We start from the raw sequence: 14,461 nt of genomic DNA on the forward strand, positions 1-14,461 counted from the left end.
ACCCTAAACCCTAAACCCTAAACCCTAAACCCTAAACCCTAAACCCTAAACCCTAAACCCTAAACCCTAAACCCTAAACCCTAAACCCAAACCCTAAACCCTAAACCCTAAACCCTAAACCCTAAACCCTAAACCCTAAACCCTAAACCCTAAACCCTAAACCCTAAACCCTAAACCCTAAACCCCTTTCGTTTTTTTCTGGGTTTGGTTAGGGGAGTTCCGGTTTTTTTCTAGGGTTGGTTAGGGGAGTTCCGGATTTGGATTACATTAATCTACAATCTATTCGGATTGATAACCACGTGCTTAATCGTTTGTCTGTCGTAAGTATAGACGATGTGAATCAAATCTGTTTTGGGATCCTGAATAACAGCCGGATAACTCATTTCGATCGGTTTCTTTTGATTCTTTTTATCTACGTTTACATCCGATATCGCGCCGTCGTCAAAGCTTTCCAGAACAACGGTTGAACTCGGCGTCCACGTGAGACCGTCGTCGTGCGATATAGCTACGTTTAATTTACCTCTTCCGAGACTTTTCAGTCCCCAAGAATGATTATAAATAATCACGACGCGACCGTCTCTTAATTTGACCGCGTCGATGCCGCTGTTCGGGCCGGGCAACGACGTCGGTTTCGCTTTCATCCATTTCTCTCCTTCCTTATCTAACGATTTGCTATAAATAATATACTTTTTACCTCGAATAAACGTCTGCTTCTTGACTTTCACCTGGTCTGCGCGCCGCCCATTCTCGTCATAATCCGTTGCGGTTCTCGCTACCATCCGCAAATACCCATCGTCGCCTCGCCACATCGACGGTTGAATTGCATTCCCATCAAACGGCACTTCTACATTTTCCTCTGGATCCCACGATTTCCCGCCGTCACGAGACCGTTCGACGATCAGTTTCCAATTTCGCGATCCATCCTTTGCGTTTGCCTCTCTGGAAGACGGCGCTAGCCATAATCTATCGTTGACTTCTAGTATTTTGTTTTTCGCCGGACCGATAATGTTCCTCGGCAACTTCTCAGCTTGTTGTTCCCACGTTTTTCCATCATCCTTGGAGCGTTTTACGTAGCCTTCCCAAATCGAAGGATGTTTCCCGGCTTTATAAAACAACGCAACGTGGTTGTTTTCATTTTCTTTTACCAAAACTGGATTCCAAAGCGAGTTTTCTCGTAACTTGCAGCCTTCGCCCCCAGAGATGACCGCGCACGAGCTATCGTCCGGGCGAAAGGCACTCACGGCAACGTCCGGAATCGACTGCCAAGAGCTCGTTCTCGAATCATACGTCGAAGTGTAGATTGCAACATCCGGTGCGTTCTCTTCTGTACCTGCAAACCACGAAGCGAGCAATCGATAACGACCGCCTTCTTCTTCTTCTTCTTCGTTATCAAGCGCGATGATAGTCGCCGAGTGCGACGAAGGGTATGTTCCCACTGGGAAAATGAATTGCGAGGATATAATAGCGTCAGAAGACTGTGAGTTGTCGTGTGTATCACGAAGGCTCGTCGCGAGTGGTGGTTTATCCGATTTTACCATCGTCTGCGCCTTCGTCTCTGCACTCAACTCTCCCTTAGGTGTACTCGTAATCCCCAAACTACTCTTTTCAGCTTCCTCGTCCACCCCTCTCTTCAAAGGATCAAAATACGCCAATATAATAAACACACTGAATATAATAGCGAGTCTCGTTCGTCTTTTGCGCATTCTGAGACCAAAGAAGGTGTCCTTGTTATCCAGTGCAGTCATCTATGCTCCAACAGACGTTTTTACCTCCAATTTTTGAATTTCAAGACGATTCTGTAGCGTGCGCAAGCGCAGGGATGCGTACTAATCGTCTATTACTTCGAAGAACGCATTTTATCAGTTTGCGCCACATCCTTACTGTTAGAATCATCTCTCATTGATAAAAGTAATGAAATAATGATGATGATGATGATGATTGAGCTGGGAGATACAAAAATAAAAGTGAAGGGGAGAACACACCTACACACCTAAAAAAATCGTCAGAAAAAAGAGACGCCCACATGGCGGCGAAGCGAAAGAACGAGGAAAGCCGCGAAGTCAGCGACACAAGAGAGAACTATAAGAAGAAATCATCTAACGGTGTCGTTGTTGGTGGGGACTTTGCGCGTTTCGTCGCAGAGCAACAACAAAAAGACACGTCTAAGGAAGAGCATTTGTCATCGCTGAATGAGTTACAACCGACGCCGTATTCGCAGCTTGCCAAGCTAGACGAAGGAATGAATCGATGTTTCAGAGCAAATAGAAAACGGTCTCGCGATGCGCAGACTCTTTTAAAGCGAGCGAAGAAATTGAAAGAGGTGAAATTCTTTAACCGTCTTATCAGAGACTTTGGAAACGACAAGCAGTTTGGGTTCGCGGAAGAGGCGTTTCGGATACTCGAGAAAGAGTGCAACATCGAACCAAACGCATACTCTTACACGAATTTACTGAACGCGTGCGTTCGAGTTGGCGAGTTAAAACGAGCTAGAGAAGTTTTTCAGAAGATGGAGCGCGACTGCGATGAAAAACCAAACGAGGTCACGTGTACCGTCTTCATCAAGGGACTATGTGAGGAAGGATTGATAGATGAAGCTTTAGAATTAGTGAAAGATATGGTTCGCGGTAGTGCAAGCCGTCCACGAGCGAACGTGCGGACGTTTTCAACTATTTTGAGGAATTGCGTGAGATATCGCGATGTCCATTCAGCGGAAGCAACATTTTCTTTGATGCGAGAATGTTTTGACGTATTACCAGACGCGGCGTGTTACGAGTATCTATCGAAGTCGTACGCGTCAAGACTAGACGTAGAAAAAGCAGAAAAGACACTGAATGAATTAGAATTACAACAAGATGAGAACGGAAAGGTGTTGAACATTCCAGCGTCAGCGCTCGCTTCTTTAGCCGGTGTCGCGGCGACGGTAGGGAAAGTCGACGTCGCAAAAAGAGCAATAGCGAAGTGCAGAGAGAGAGCAGACGAAGAGCAACGGAACGCCGAGCAGTTTAGTAGCAACGCGAATAGCAGCAGCGAAAAAGATAGAAGTAACAACCAAAAACCGAACGACGACTCAACAACGCCGAGTAAATCAGTTTCGAACTTTTTCAAAGCGAGAGCGTCGGACGCTCTTCGAGAGATTGTCGAAATAGAAGCGTTCCTTTCAAGCGATGACGATGTGATTAGACAAGAAGCGAAGCAGCGAGCAGAAGCGTTTGGTGTAGATGAGACCGATGATATTGTCTTTGTTCACAAGCAAAGAGAACTTGCCGAAACTCCTGCTATAGAAAAGTTTTGGGCGTCGAGATACGAAAGGAAAGGAAAAGCTTTCATGAAAGCAAAGCTAGAAGTGTGCTCTGGCCACGGAGATTGGATCACGTCGCGGTGTGCGAAAGAAAAAGAGACGACAGAGTGGTTTGGTATTGAAATGCGAGAGAATCGCGTTGCGTTGACGTGGATTAAAAGTTTGCGACTCGGCGTTCGCAATCTCACGATGCTCTGTGGATTAGCCCACGAGTGCATGCGGAAGCAAATACCAAACGAAGTGCTCGATGAAATATACGTAAACTTTCCGGATCCGCCCGAGTGGAATGGGAGCGCCAATTGTCTCGTCGATGGTGCTTTTTTGGTTGAATCTCACCGCACGTTGAAAACCGGTGCGTATCTAATTTTAGTGACGGACGATCCGGGGTACGCGATGCGAATGTGTCGAGAACTCTCCGTCGTCCCGCACTTGTTCGAACCAACCGCTACGGATGGGAAACCGTTCGAAAACAGATTGCCGGCTGATTACGGGTTCTCTTATTTCAACGCGCTTTGGACGAACGGGAACTTGAATGACCGATACTACATAAAGTACCAGAAGCGCAATATATAACAAGTTTAAAAGATGTCAAAATAAGTCGCGTTAGGTGTTCACATTAAAAAAAAAAGGTACCTCGTCTTCTTCTTCTTCTTCTTCTTCACAAATAAAAAAAGCAAGAGCATGAAGTTCGACCGCAATAAAGACGGCGGAGAAGACGAGGAAGATCGCGTGCCGGCGGCGGAAGCAGCGCGACGTCGCTTCTTTCCGCCGCCAGGTAAGACGATGATGAACGAAGAGAACGCCTTGAGAACCTTTCGAGAAGGTTTAGGTTTCAAAACGGCGACAAAGAAGGTAAAGAAACAAAAACGACAAAGTTTTCACAGCGCTTCTTTCGCCACGGCGCACACGCAACCAATGCAAGCGCCTACCTTTGCAAACTCTCCTGCGAAGAAAGCGTCGTCTTCATCATTTTTGACGCGAACGCCTGGTAAAAAACATCGCGCGTCCGATGCGGCGCTTTCGTTTCGAACGACGACGACGACGACGCAAAAAATACCAAAACCTAATAATTTTAAAAGTGTTTCGGCAACGACGTCGACGGACACGACGACAAGTTCGTTAACAGAAACTGTCGTGATGACCCATCCGGACGTGCTCCAACGGCGTGAACAACGCGATGATGCAGACGAAATGCTTCAATTTCTTAACGAAAACAAGGAGAACGAAAAGACGCGTCGTATGAAGAAGCGCACGCTCCTGGACGCTCTGCAAACAGGAGGAGCAGGAGACGAAGAAGCGCCTGATAAAAACAATACCAAGCCTCCCGACTGGATCAAGGTCCAGCGCGATTCGAGAAATGTCGCGCGCGGAGAGAAATTAGTCGCGAACGAGTTGATGCGCGCGATGCAGTTAGACACGGAAGTAAACGGTGAGTTGATTCCGGACGCCTCGTCGCTTTTTATTCCAACCGGCGCTTTGGAACAACTCCCGCCGTTCGCGCGTTGGTATTGGAGCGTCAAATCGCAAATGATGGACTGCTTAGTGTGCGTTCAAGTCGGTCGCTTCTTTAATCTTTTTCAGAACGATGCTGATACGGGCGAAACGGTTGGTTTGCGACCATCCGGGAAGAATCGCGGTTTCATGCGCAAAGTTGGCTTCCCGTACGTGGTTTTCGACGACTGGTGCGCGAAGCTCATCGCTCATGGATATTGCATCGCGAAATGCGTCGAAGGGAAAGAGATTGACACCAAGAGGAAACTCTGTGAACGAAAAATAACAGAGATTATCACACCTGGTTTGAATAAAGGATTTGTTGACGATACGAACCAAGAGTCGTGGGTTTGCACGCTCGCTCAAGAGGGCGACGACTTCCTCGGCGTTTGCTTAATCGACGCCGATAAAGGAAACGTCAAATTCGGTTCGTTCAAAATTTCAATCGACAGTAACAAAAACAGTATCAACGAATCACTCGTAAACAACGGCGACGATACCAACGATGATACATCCGCTGCTTTTGCGAAGCTGATCTCGATTCTTACGCAAGCTCGTCCGAAAGAAATTATTATTTCTTTGAGAGGGCCAAACTCCATTCGACGCAACGTGAAACGCGCAATACAACGACACTACGAGAGTGTGAGCGCCGGTGCTTTTGCATCAGAACGAGTACACGACCAACACGACGATGTGGATGATTACGACGAGAGCTATGCGAGTCACGCGTCGTTACGAAACAATCCAGTCGTCCGAGTCATCGAGAGAGGCTGCGATCCTCTCCCGGAGATATCTATCGATGATGTGAAGAGGGCTATTCGTCAATTTGCCGGTGAAGCTGAGTTCGAAACAGACACGGATACGCGAAGAGCAGTGGAAGGCGCAGGAAATGCTGGACTCGTTGCGCTGGCGTTCGGTATTCGATTCTGTGCCTGGGCAGGTCAGTGTGAATCAATCTTCAAGTCCGCTAAATATGGTTCCCTAGCCTCGCTCGTCAACATCGATTTCGACGACGTCCAAAACCATGATAACAACAACAGCGGTCCGTTGCGTCAACGTAAAACAATGCTCGAATTTCACGGCAACGCGTTGAAAGAGCTCGGCGTAACCGATGGAGGTAAAAAATCTTTGATTGGTTTACTTTCTCGGGATTGTATTACGCCGCATGGTAAGCGACGGGTGCGCGATATGGTTTTCAGCCCTCTCGTACAAATCTCGGATATCACGACCAGACAGGATACAATACAGTTCCTACTTAAAGATGCAGACGAGCAACGCGCTGCCACGGCGAACGAACACAACTATGAAACGCGCGAATACTTGAAACGAAAGCTCCCGCGTGGTGATTGTGAACGCTCATTGACGAAGTGTATGAACCTAGCGCAATGTTGCGCTACAATGTGCGCGGCGAATGCGAACGTATTGATCGAGGGCACCGATCCAAGCGCTCAGACGCAATGCCGCGATGCTGTCATCACGCTGACCGCGGCAACAGTTGGGGGCGCTCCAAACTCCGACGAGCTTTACGGAAACGCCATGGAAAGCCTCAACGAAGGTGAAACTCTCGACGACGCTTTGGTTGCGTTTTGGGAGTTGAACCAATCGCGCCTCGATGGCTTCTCGAAAGCAGTCGAATGCTTGATGATTTTAGCCAAGTCTTTGAAAGGATTAGCGGCATTCCGAAGAGAACAAAGAAACGTTCCTATAATAATCGACAAAGCAATTGCACTCGGCGAAACCGCGTGTCCGCTTCTCGAAGACTTGCGCGAAGCGCTCAGGGTGGATAAAATCAACGACGAAGAAAACGCGCGCAGAAAAATTCGAATCGTGACACCTGATAAAAGAGCATTTAAAACGTACGCCCGAGCCGACGCTGACGCAGTAGAAGCGGACAACGAAAGGAACATACAGCGTCAACAGAAGCAACAACGTCGTGATTTCGACGTGGAACAGTTCGGAATGATGATGGACGATGAAGACGACGACGTGGAAAACCAAATGCTGGAAGATGAACGCGCTGCGTATTTGTTTGACCGCGCCGACCGTGCTGGAGCCCGAGCTTTTACGACGGTTATTGCGCAATTTGCGACGCACAAGTGCTTATGGCGTGCACTCATTAACGCTGGTGCTGATATTGATGCCTTGAACTCATTCGCTCGTCTAAAAGCCGAAGATACGGCGAATGATTTCTGCGTACCGAGGTTTCTGAGTTTGAACAAGAGCGATGGAACACCCATCGTTTCGCTGACGAATTTCTGGCATCCGCTCTTGGATGCATCGCAACGAAATATTGTGAAGAACGACGCGCAATTCGGTGGAAGCTGTTGCGATAACGATGGCGGTCAGCCGAGGGAATGCCCTAGGTTTGTTCTCTTGTCTGGACCAAACATGGGCGGGAAAAGCACTCTCGCGCGAGCAGTTGGACTTACCATCGTTCTCGCGCAAGTAGGAGCGCACGTGCCTGCATCCGAGTGCGTATTAACGCCCATTCACCAACTCGTGGTGAGATGTGGAACGCTTAGAGACGACTTACGAGCTGGCGTTTCCACTTTTCTCGCGGAAACGCAGGCGTGCGCAACAGCGATGAAGGTGGCGAACAAGAATACAACTTCGCTTATGATTATGGATGAAATTGGCCAAGGTACGAGTACTTCTGACGGGTACGCCATAGCATCAGCCGTTGCTCGAGCGTTGATGAAATCAAACACGGCAATCACTCTGTTTACGACGCATTTTCACGACTTACATGAAAATTTAGCCTCCTCGAGCGCGTTGCGCTTCGCGTCGTGCCACATGTCGAGCGAAATAAACGAAAAGACGCGCGATGTCGTGCGGTATAATTACAAACTGTGCGACGGTTCTGCCCCGTTTGGTTCGTGCGGACTTTCTGTCGCCAGACTTGCAGGCCTGGATGATACCATACTCCAAAAGAGCCAACGCGTAGCGCGTTCATTGCAGACGACCAGGGTGCTCGCCGTGAACACGAAGCGCACGAAAAACGTCATTTTATCAAACGAGGCGCTGAGCGCGTTTAAGCAGCTCCTTCGTGATCCAGGGGTGAACGGGGAGCACATCGCGAATGAACGTGAATGGTGCATCGAATTCTATCAGTATTGGAAGTATGTTGAAAGACTTCTAGCGCTCTGAGAAGAATTTGGTCCCTCAAAAATCGATACGAGTACTCCCTGCACACTTTTGCACATATGCAATCAAATGTTTTTTAATTAGAAAAACGAGAGAAAGACACGACTACACTCACACATATACGGTACTAGTACGCCTAACACCTCCTGGATGTGCTATTACTACTTTTACTACTACTGATTCCTACTCGGAAAATATTTCACCCTGGTCTCTCTGAACACCACGAAACTTCTGATGACGACTATAACGAAAGCAGCACCTACACACGTCGCCGCACAAAGGAACGCCTTCCCTCTGGACGCTGCGAATACAGATCCTAGCAAAACAGGCGTGATGATTCGCGCAGAGGAGTTTATCGCGCTATCGAATCCCATAACCGCCCCTCTGGACGTCGTCGGCACGCATTGCATCAACAGAATAGGGATTGATGGAGTGAAGAGAGGAACCCCACATACGTAAAAGAACGCCCCTAAGCCAGTGGTGAACGCTGTGGTGGATACGCCGATCATCGCCAGACCGATTGCGACGAGCGCTAATCCTATACCGCAGGTTTTCGTCAGTCCGAAAAATTTGAAGATTGGCGCAAAGAGTAGCGTAGATATGCTCAGAGAAACCAAACTCAAAGACGTCAACGTGGCACCAATCATCGTTGGTCCCATTCCCACTGTTCTAGAAATTACGAGAGGAAAGAACGAGTCGAACGTAGATTGACCGGCGTTGTAAAGAAACGACGTCACGCAGATTGTCCCCACCGCGGCGACCAAAGAAACGCCAAGCGGACAACTTAAGTTCTGCGAGTCATACAACGCGTCCACGTTTGCATTTGCATCGTTAGACGACCCTCCTCCTTCGTTTTTGCTCTTTTCCGTGCTTCCATCGGCTACCACATTTATCGTCTGCGCGCTAGTTGGCTCTACGACGAGTACAAATACTAATATGGAGGCTAAAATTGAGGCGTATCCGGTAAACGCAATCGTTGCGGATAAACTCAATCCAGAACATATGATTCCTCCTACGGTTGGGCCAACCACAAACGCCAACGTACAACAAGCCTCTCGCCATCCCATTAAACGCGCCGTAAATGCACCATTTTCGTACCTTTTCGCCGCGATCGCGGCGTTGTTGTTGTTAGCATTCATATCTGCCTTGTCCGTGGTCGCGGCCTCTCTGGTTGCTTTTTTACTTGCCGCTCGCATAGAGGCTGATACGCTCGAGCCAATATCGGCTAAATACGCCTTAATGACCGGGGATGCACCTGCACAACAACCCGCCAGCACGCGAAGGATTAAAAATGTTTCAAAAGAGTATCCAAGAGAAACGCACTTTGCCTGCGCCAATAAAAACGTACCCACTCCAAGAAGCGATAACGTTATTACTTTTTTCCGACCCACCATCGGTAAGTCGGATAAACGAGGCCATAGAAACAACGCAAAAAACATACCCAAAGGATAGGCGGACGTGAGATATCCGATTTTAGAGCCAGGGATGTCAAAATGCTTGACCAATTCCGGCGTGATTGGTCCCGTCGCCGTGAAACCGAGGAGATGAAAGAACGCGGCTAACATGACGGCGAGTATCGATACGATTGTTGATAAAGGTATAGCGAAGTTGTCTCCTTTACTCGAAGATACCGACGATGATGCACAGGCGAGCGTACCCCTACCTCGGAGGCGTGTTCTTCTTTGTTTTCGTTGACCGTCCGTATGCATACTTTTCGTCGTCCTCAGCCGGTGGTGAGAACTATTTGTTGACGATGCTTTCACGTCGCTCCTTTTATTACTCTCGCCGCGCTTCATGCTGTTGCATCTCACGCTGTCTTCTTTAACGTGGAAAATATCGTCTCGTCTTTTTCCTCTGATGTGTCTTCTCGTCGATTGCGTCGCGTGCGGTATCGTTCCTGGTAAAGAAGAAGAAGAAGAAGAAGAAGATTGCGTTTTGTCGCGTTTTCCTCGACGCGTCGAACGAGGACGACGGAAAGGGGAGAAAGGAGATATTTTCATCCTCGTCGTTCGGTGTCGTCGTTCCGGGAAAGTATCGCGAACGTTTCTCGAGGAGAACGAAGAAAACGTTTCCATCGCCGTCATTATCGATGAAAGAGCAAGAGTAAAAGAGAGAGAGAGGCTTTCACGCCGGGGGGAAGCCGTCTCTTTTGTGTCGTCGTCGTCGTCGTCGTCGAAAAAGCATCTTCCACGACGAAAGTAATAAGATATCCACTCAACACTCTCGTGTCTTCACTTTTATTATCATATAATAATTAGTAGTATACCACGATGCACGCCTCCTCCTCTTCCTCGAACTGTTCTCGCGACTCTGCCTCTCTCTTCGTGTCGTCCACGCGAGCTGCTACCGCTCGTCGCAACTCCGCCGCTGCTTTTAGACCAACATCAAATATATATCTTCGTCGCCAAAAACGGACAAGTCGAGGGTACGACAGAAATGCGTCCACGACAACCACCATTCGGTGTCATCAAAAGACGAGTTACGAGACGGTCAACTTGGGAAAAACGCAGCACGGGATTGCTTTCACGGATCTGAACAACATTTGCAACGAGATGATTGCAAAAAACGGGATTAAGAACGGTCAGGTAGTAGTACACTCGCGTCACACCACGACGGCAGTTACGATAAACGAGTACGAAGAAAGGTTAGTGGACGACGCGAGACAGTTTCTGTTGAAGTTGGTTCCTCCTTTATATCCTTATTTACACAACGACTTGCACGTCAGGTTTCCACCCGATGACGATCGTTGGAAAGGCACGGTCGAGGAGTGGAGAGCGCAAGAACCGTTGAACGCACACAGTCATTTAATTGCAATGTTGTTGGGTCAATCCGTGACGGTTCCCATCTGTGACGGGAAGATGACGCTCGGGACTTGGCAAAGTATTTTGTTCGTCGAGCTGGACGGCGAAAGAGAGCGCACGGTGGGCATTCAAGTTTCCGGCGAATGATTTTGACGTTCTTGTTATGCATATGTATTTATCTTCTTAAAATTAATTATTACAACAGTCTTTCGCTGCCTCGTATTTATTTATTCTACTTCTCTCTCTCTCTCTCTCTTTCTCTCTCTCTTGCTCCTCCTCCTCCTCCTTTTCTTCTTCTTCTTCTTCTAACCTCGGAAAACGACGGGCGGGTTTCATCGTTACTGTTTATTATTTCGCAATGACGGAGGCGAAAGATGCGCCCGTCCATTTTGGAGCTTGCTCTTTGTCCGCAGCTTTTTTCACCGGCGCGTTCAACAACTCTTCGTCTTCCGCGGCAAACATGTCTTCGTCTTCGTCCGCCCATGCCTTCTTGGTGTTCAAAGACGCTTTCGGCGTGACCATGTCCAACTTCTCCGCGAAGGATGCACCTGCTGTCGGCGCGTCTTGCTTCTCTTTCCCGCCAAACATGGAATCTTGTTTCTCTTTACCCGGCTTGAAAAAGCCACTATTGTTGTTGCTCTTGAAAAGCTTCGCCGCCATCGTTTCCGCCGGCGGCGCTTTTGGCGTCTCGTTATCGGAAACCATCTCTTCGTACGATGGAAGCTCTTCGGTCAAATCTTCAACGACATTATTGGAGCTCGCTTTAACCTTGATCGTCGCTGGTGTCTTGGCGACCGCTGCCCACGATGGCGACGACGATGGCGCCATCGCTTTCTCAACCGTGCTCGGCGGCGACATGGACGTGTCCATATCTTGTTCTCCGTCAGCCTCTTTTGTTCTTTGGACAGACTTTCTTTTTCTTTGGCGCTCTCTCGCCTTTTCCTTTTCTTCGGCGAACACGTCTTCGTATACTTCCTGGGAGACGCGCTGTTTGAACAACGCCCAAAAGACGCCCCCTGGCGTTCGTCTTCGGCTTCCATCGGCCGTTTGCATCCCTCCTTTACTTTCAATATTTTGAACTTCGACGGCCAAATTGGACACCATCTCGCCACCAACGATATCGAGCGCTCTTCGCATCAAACTCACTTTCGGCTCGTTCAATTGATTACAAATTTCCTTGGCAATTCTTCCCAAATCAGAACTTCTGGAACCGTTGGCAGATTTTCGTCGGTTCGACTTGAACGCCGGCGACGCGTTCGCCTTGCGCTTGGAAGATTCAAAATTCAGAAGCAATTTGCCGTTGTTTTTGTTGCTCGCCCCCGGCTTTGTGTTGCCCACTTTGAATTTCATCTCAACAACATTACTATTTCCAGTCGTCATCAATCCTGGTGCCGTCAACATCTTTGGCGGTTGCTGAGGGGCGGTCGAAGCCTCGTTCACGTTGATGAGTTCGAAGGTTTCCTTCTCTTCGAGCACTCGAACGTCTTCAAAATCTAAAGTAGCTGCGCTCATTTTTCTATGGATGAGATGTAAAATTTCTCTCTTCTGCTGCGACGCGTTAAAGAAGAAGAATTCAAAAAGATGTCTTTTCCGTAGTGTTTAGTAGTAGTATTGCGTTGCGCGTTAAAGTGTGTGTGTAACAGCGCGAATACTCTCTGTAGAAACCTCGGAAAAGTGAGGAAGAGATTAGCCAACGGAAGGACAACAACGACGACTAAAGAGAGCTGTTCTTTTCTTTTTTGAATTTTGAATTCAGACTCGTGTTTTTATGGCCTCCTTCTCGGGGGGGGCCTTCAACCCTAATTCTGAATCTTGGAAAAAAATTGCGAAGATACGCAAATTCTTTGTTTGGGTGCACTTGGAGAAAATTCATCGCTCGGCTTTTTATTAGACCGCGAGAGAGTTCTTTCTTTCCTCATATAAAGCACATAACAAAAACTTAAAACAAAAATGTTTACCACCATGTCCATGAAAACTGTCGCGCCAACGGTACGTGTTGTGTGCTCTTTTCCTCCCTCGTCTCCGCGCGAAGCCGTTTTTCTCTCCCCCTCTTCTCCCTCTTTCTCCTAATTTTTGTTCTTCGATTGTGCGAGGGGGAGAGAGCAGGACATAAATAAGCTTCGCAAAGGAGAGAGATAACGAGAAAAAATTGTCCGCCGAGAGGACTTTCTTATTATATAAACTCGCATCATATCGATGGAATTTTGAGCGCTTTTCGCGGCGATTGTTTTAGTATCGATGTCGCGAGGAGAGCGCGTCTGTTACGCGACGGAACGGGAGAAAAAGAGAGAAAGAGAAAGAGATTCTGCGATTTTGGAACGATCTTTCTCCTCTCTCCTTGTTGTCTCCAATTTTTGCTCTTTTCTTCTTCTTTGGTTTTTTGGACTCTCATCAAAAATGAAACAAAAAGCGGAAGGAGAACAAACAAACTCTCGTTTGGATAGAAATATAAAATAGTATACTAACGACGACGATATCATTCATCATTCATCTCTATTCTACACACAGACTGCCGCAAAGCCGACTGCCTCCGCGCAAAAGAAGGTTTCTTTCAACAAATCCGCGGCTTTGGCCGCGGCTGTCGTCGTCACTTTGTCCAACCCGGTCATGCAAGCGCACGCCGGCTTGACCGAAGACTTGTTAGCCTCTTCCGAAGCAAACAAAGAAATGAACGACAAGAAGCGCGCGATGACCTCTTCTGCTAACTTTGCTCGATCCAGAACTGTCACGGATGGCTCTTGCAAGTTCCCGGACAACTTGTTGGGTTGCGAAAACGCCGCCGAGTTTGGCAACGTCAAGTTTTTGTCTGACGATATCAAATTAGAATGCGAAGGTACCAGATCTGGCAAGATCTGCGCCTCGGAAGGCAGCTTTGCCGGTTCCAGAGGTGGGTCCGTCTTTGGTTTGTAAACTGCTAGACCATGAAAGCGGTTTTACATGTGCTAAAGGAGTTGTGATACTAAAAAATCAATATTAAATATAACACACTTTTGTTCTTCCTCTGCGTCTGATATTTTTTCTTTGCCTCCTCTACGAGTTCTGTCATTCCAAAAAGAAAAGGCAGCCGCAAACACTTTCTTTTCTTCAAAAGAATTGTGCGACCACCCGCGCGCACCGTTTCGTTTCTAACTTGGAAAAAGCAAGCAAGTGTTTTATCCTCTCTTTCCTCCTGCCGTTAAAACGTTATAGAGTCGATTGATTGAATCGTCGTCGGCGGCGGCGCGGTTTGTGTTTGTCAAGCGCACAAAATTACACACTTTCACAAGCAACCTTGGAACGAAGTTGAAGAAGGCTAAATGGGCAAACAATACGACTGTCACAAACAAAAGTATTACGTCCCGCAGAACTTGAAACCGCATCAGATATTGAATTTGAAACAAGCCTCGAAGAGAGTGCAGAAAGATCGGAGCAAAGCGACGAAGCAAGCACTCGGAAAGAAAGCAAAAGTTGCATTAAAACTCGCTAACAGAAAAGGCGGCAGAGGCAAACGAAACGAAGCGAACCCAGAGTTCAAGAAAAATCTCGCCAAGTCGAAACGGTTAAAGAAATCCAAACGAAAAGGCAAGGTTTCCGGACGAAGCCGATAATAACACCTCACGTAATACAGAATAGTGATTGATTGTGAAGAAAATGGCTACCGTGAACAACACCTCGGGTGCTGCAAAAAATGTGTCAGAAGCCGAGAAGTTCGTTTCTAAAGTCGCCGAGTTTCTACGCGAGAGCGTCC

General features: G+C 47.8%; 8 protein-coding genes across 8 annotated transcripts; 5 read left to right on the top strand and 3 right to left on the bottom strand.

Annotated features, from left to right (window-relative positions):
- Nucleotides 1-272: 272 nt before the first annotated feature.
- On the bottom strand, nt 273-1,745 carry Bathy05g00010 (exported exo-alpha-sialidase; the record flags this gene model as incomplete). Its single annotated transcript, XM_007512970.1, has 1 exon — nt 273-1,745. One exon carries the CDS (start codon nt 1,743-1,745, stop codon nt 273-275), a length of 1,473 nt encoding a protein of 490 aa, XP_007513032.1.
- A 278-nt stretch (nt 1,746-2,023) lies between these two features.
- Bathy05g00020 (predicted protein) lies at nt 2,024-3,871 on the top strand (the record flags this gene model as incomplete). Its single annotated transcript, XM_007512876.1, has 1 exon — nt 2,024-3,871. The coding sequence occupies one exon, from the start codon at nt 2,024-2,026 to the stop codon at nt 3,869-3,871; it is 1,848 nt and encodes a 615-aa protein (XP_007512938.1).
- A 108-nt stretch (nt 3,872-3,979) lies between these two features.
- Bathy05g00030 (predicted protein) lies at nt 3,980-7,936 on the top strand (the record flags this gene model as incomplete). Its single annotated transcript, XM_007513179.1, has 1 exon — nt 3,980-7,936. The coding sequence occupies one exon, from the start codon at nt 3,980-3,982 to the stop codon at nt 7,934-7,936; it is 3,957 nt and encodes a 1,318-aa protein (XP_007513241.1).
- A 170-nt stretch (nt 7,937-8,106) lies between these two features.
- Bathy05g00040 (major facilitator superfamily) lies at nt 8,107-9,729 on the bottom strand (the record flags this gene model as incomplete). Its single annotated transcript, XM_007513131.1, has 1 exon — nt 8,107-9,729. The coding sequence occupies one exon, from the start codon at nt 9,727-9,729 to the stop codon at nt 8,107-8,109; it is 1,623 nt and encodes a 540-aa protein (XP_007513193.1).
- Nucleotides 9,730-10,203: 474 nt separating this feature from the next.
- On the top strand, nt 10,204-10,881 carry Bathy05g00050 (protein of unknown function UPF0047; the record flags this gene model as incomplete). Its single annotated transcript, XM_007513309.1, has 1 exon — nt 10,204-10,881. One exon carries the CDS (start codon nt 10,204-10,206, stop codon nt 10,879-10,881), a length of 678 nt encoding a protein of 225 aa, XP_007513371.1.
- A 201-nt stretch (nt 10,882-11,082) lies between these two features.
- Bathy05g00060 (predicted protein) lies at nt 11,083-12,246 on the bottom strand (the record flags this gene model as incomplete). Its single annotated transcript, XM_007513118.1, has 1 exon — nt 11,083-12,246. The coding sequence occupies one exon, from the start codon at nt 12,244-12,246 to the stop codon at nt 11,083-11,085; it is 1,164 nt and encodes a 387-aa protein (XP_007513180.1).
- A 1,095-nt stretch (nt 12,247-13,341) lies between these two features.
- On the top strand, nt 13,342-13,644 carry Bathy05g00070 (the record flags this gene model as incomplete). The annotated part of the gene is made up of 1 exon (XM_007512838.1): nt 13,342-13,644. One exon carries the CDS (start codon nt 13,342-13,344, stop codon nt 13,642-13,644), a length of 303 nt encoding a protein of 100 aa, XP_007512900.1.
- Nucleotides 13,645-14,030: 386 nt separating this feature from the next.
- On the top strand, nt 14,031-14,321 carry Bathy05g00080 (predicted protein; the record flags this gene model as incomplete). The annotated part of the gene is made up of 1 exon (XM_007512895.1): nt 14,031-14,321. One exon carries the CDS (start codon nt 14,031-14,033, stop codon nt 14,319-14,321), a length of 291 nt encoding a protein of 96 aa, XP_007512957.1.
- Between the last annotated feature and the right edge of the window lie 140 nt (nt 14,322-14,461).

This window comes from Bathycoccus prasinos, assembly GCF_002220235.1.
Source record: "Bathycoccus prasinos genomic : chromosome_5".
Taxonomy (NCBI): Eukaryota; Viridiplantae; Chlorophyta; class Mamiellophyceae; order Mamiellales; family Bathycoccaceae; genus Bathycoccus; species Bathycoccus prasinos.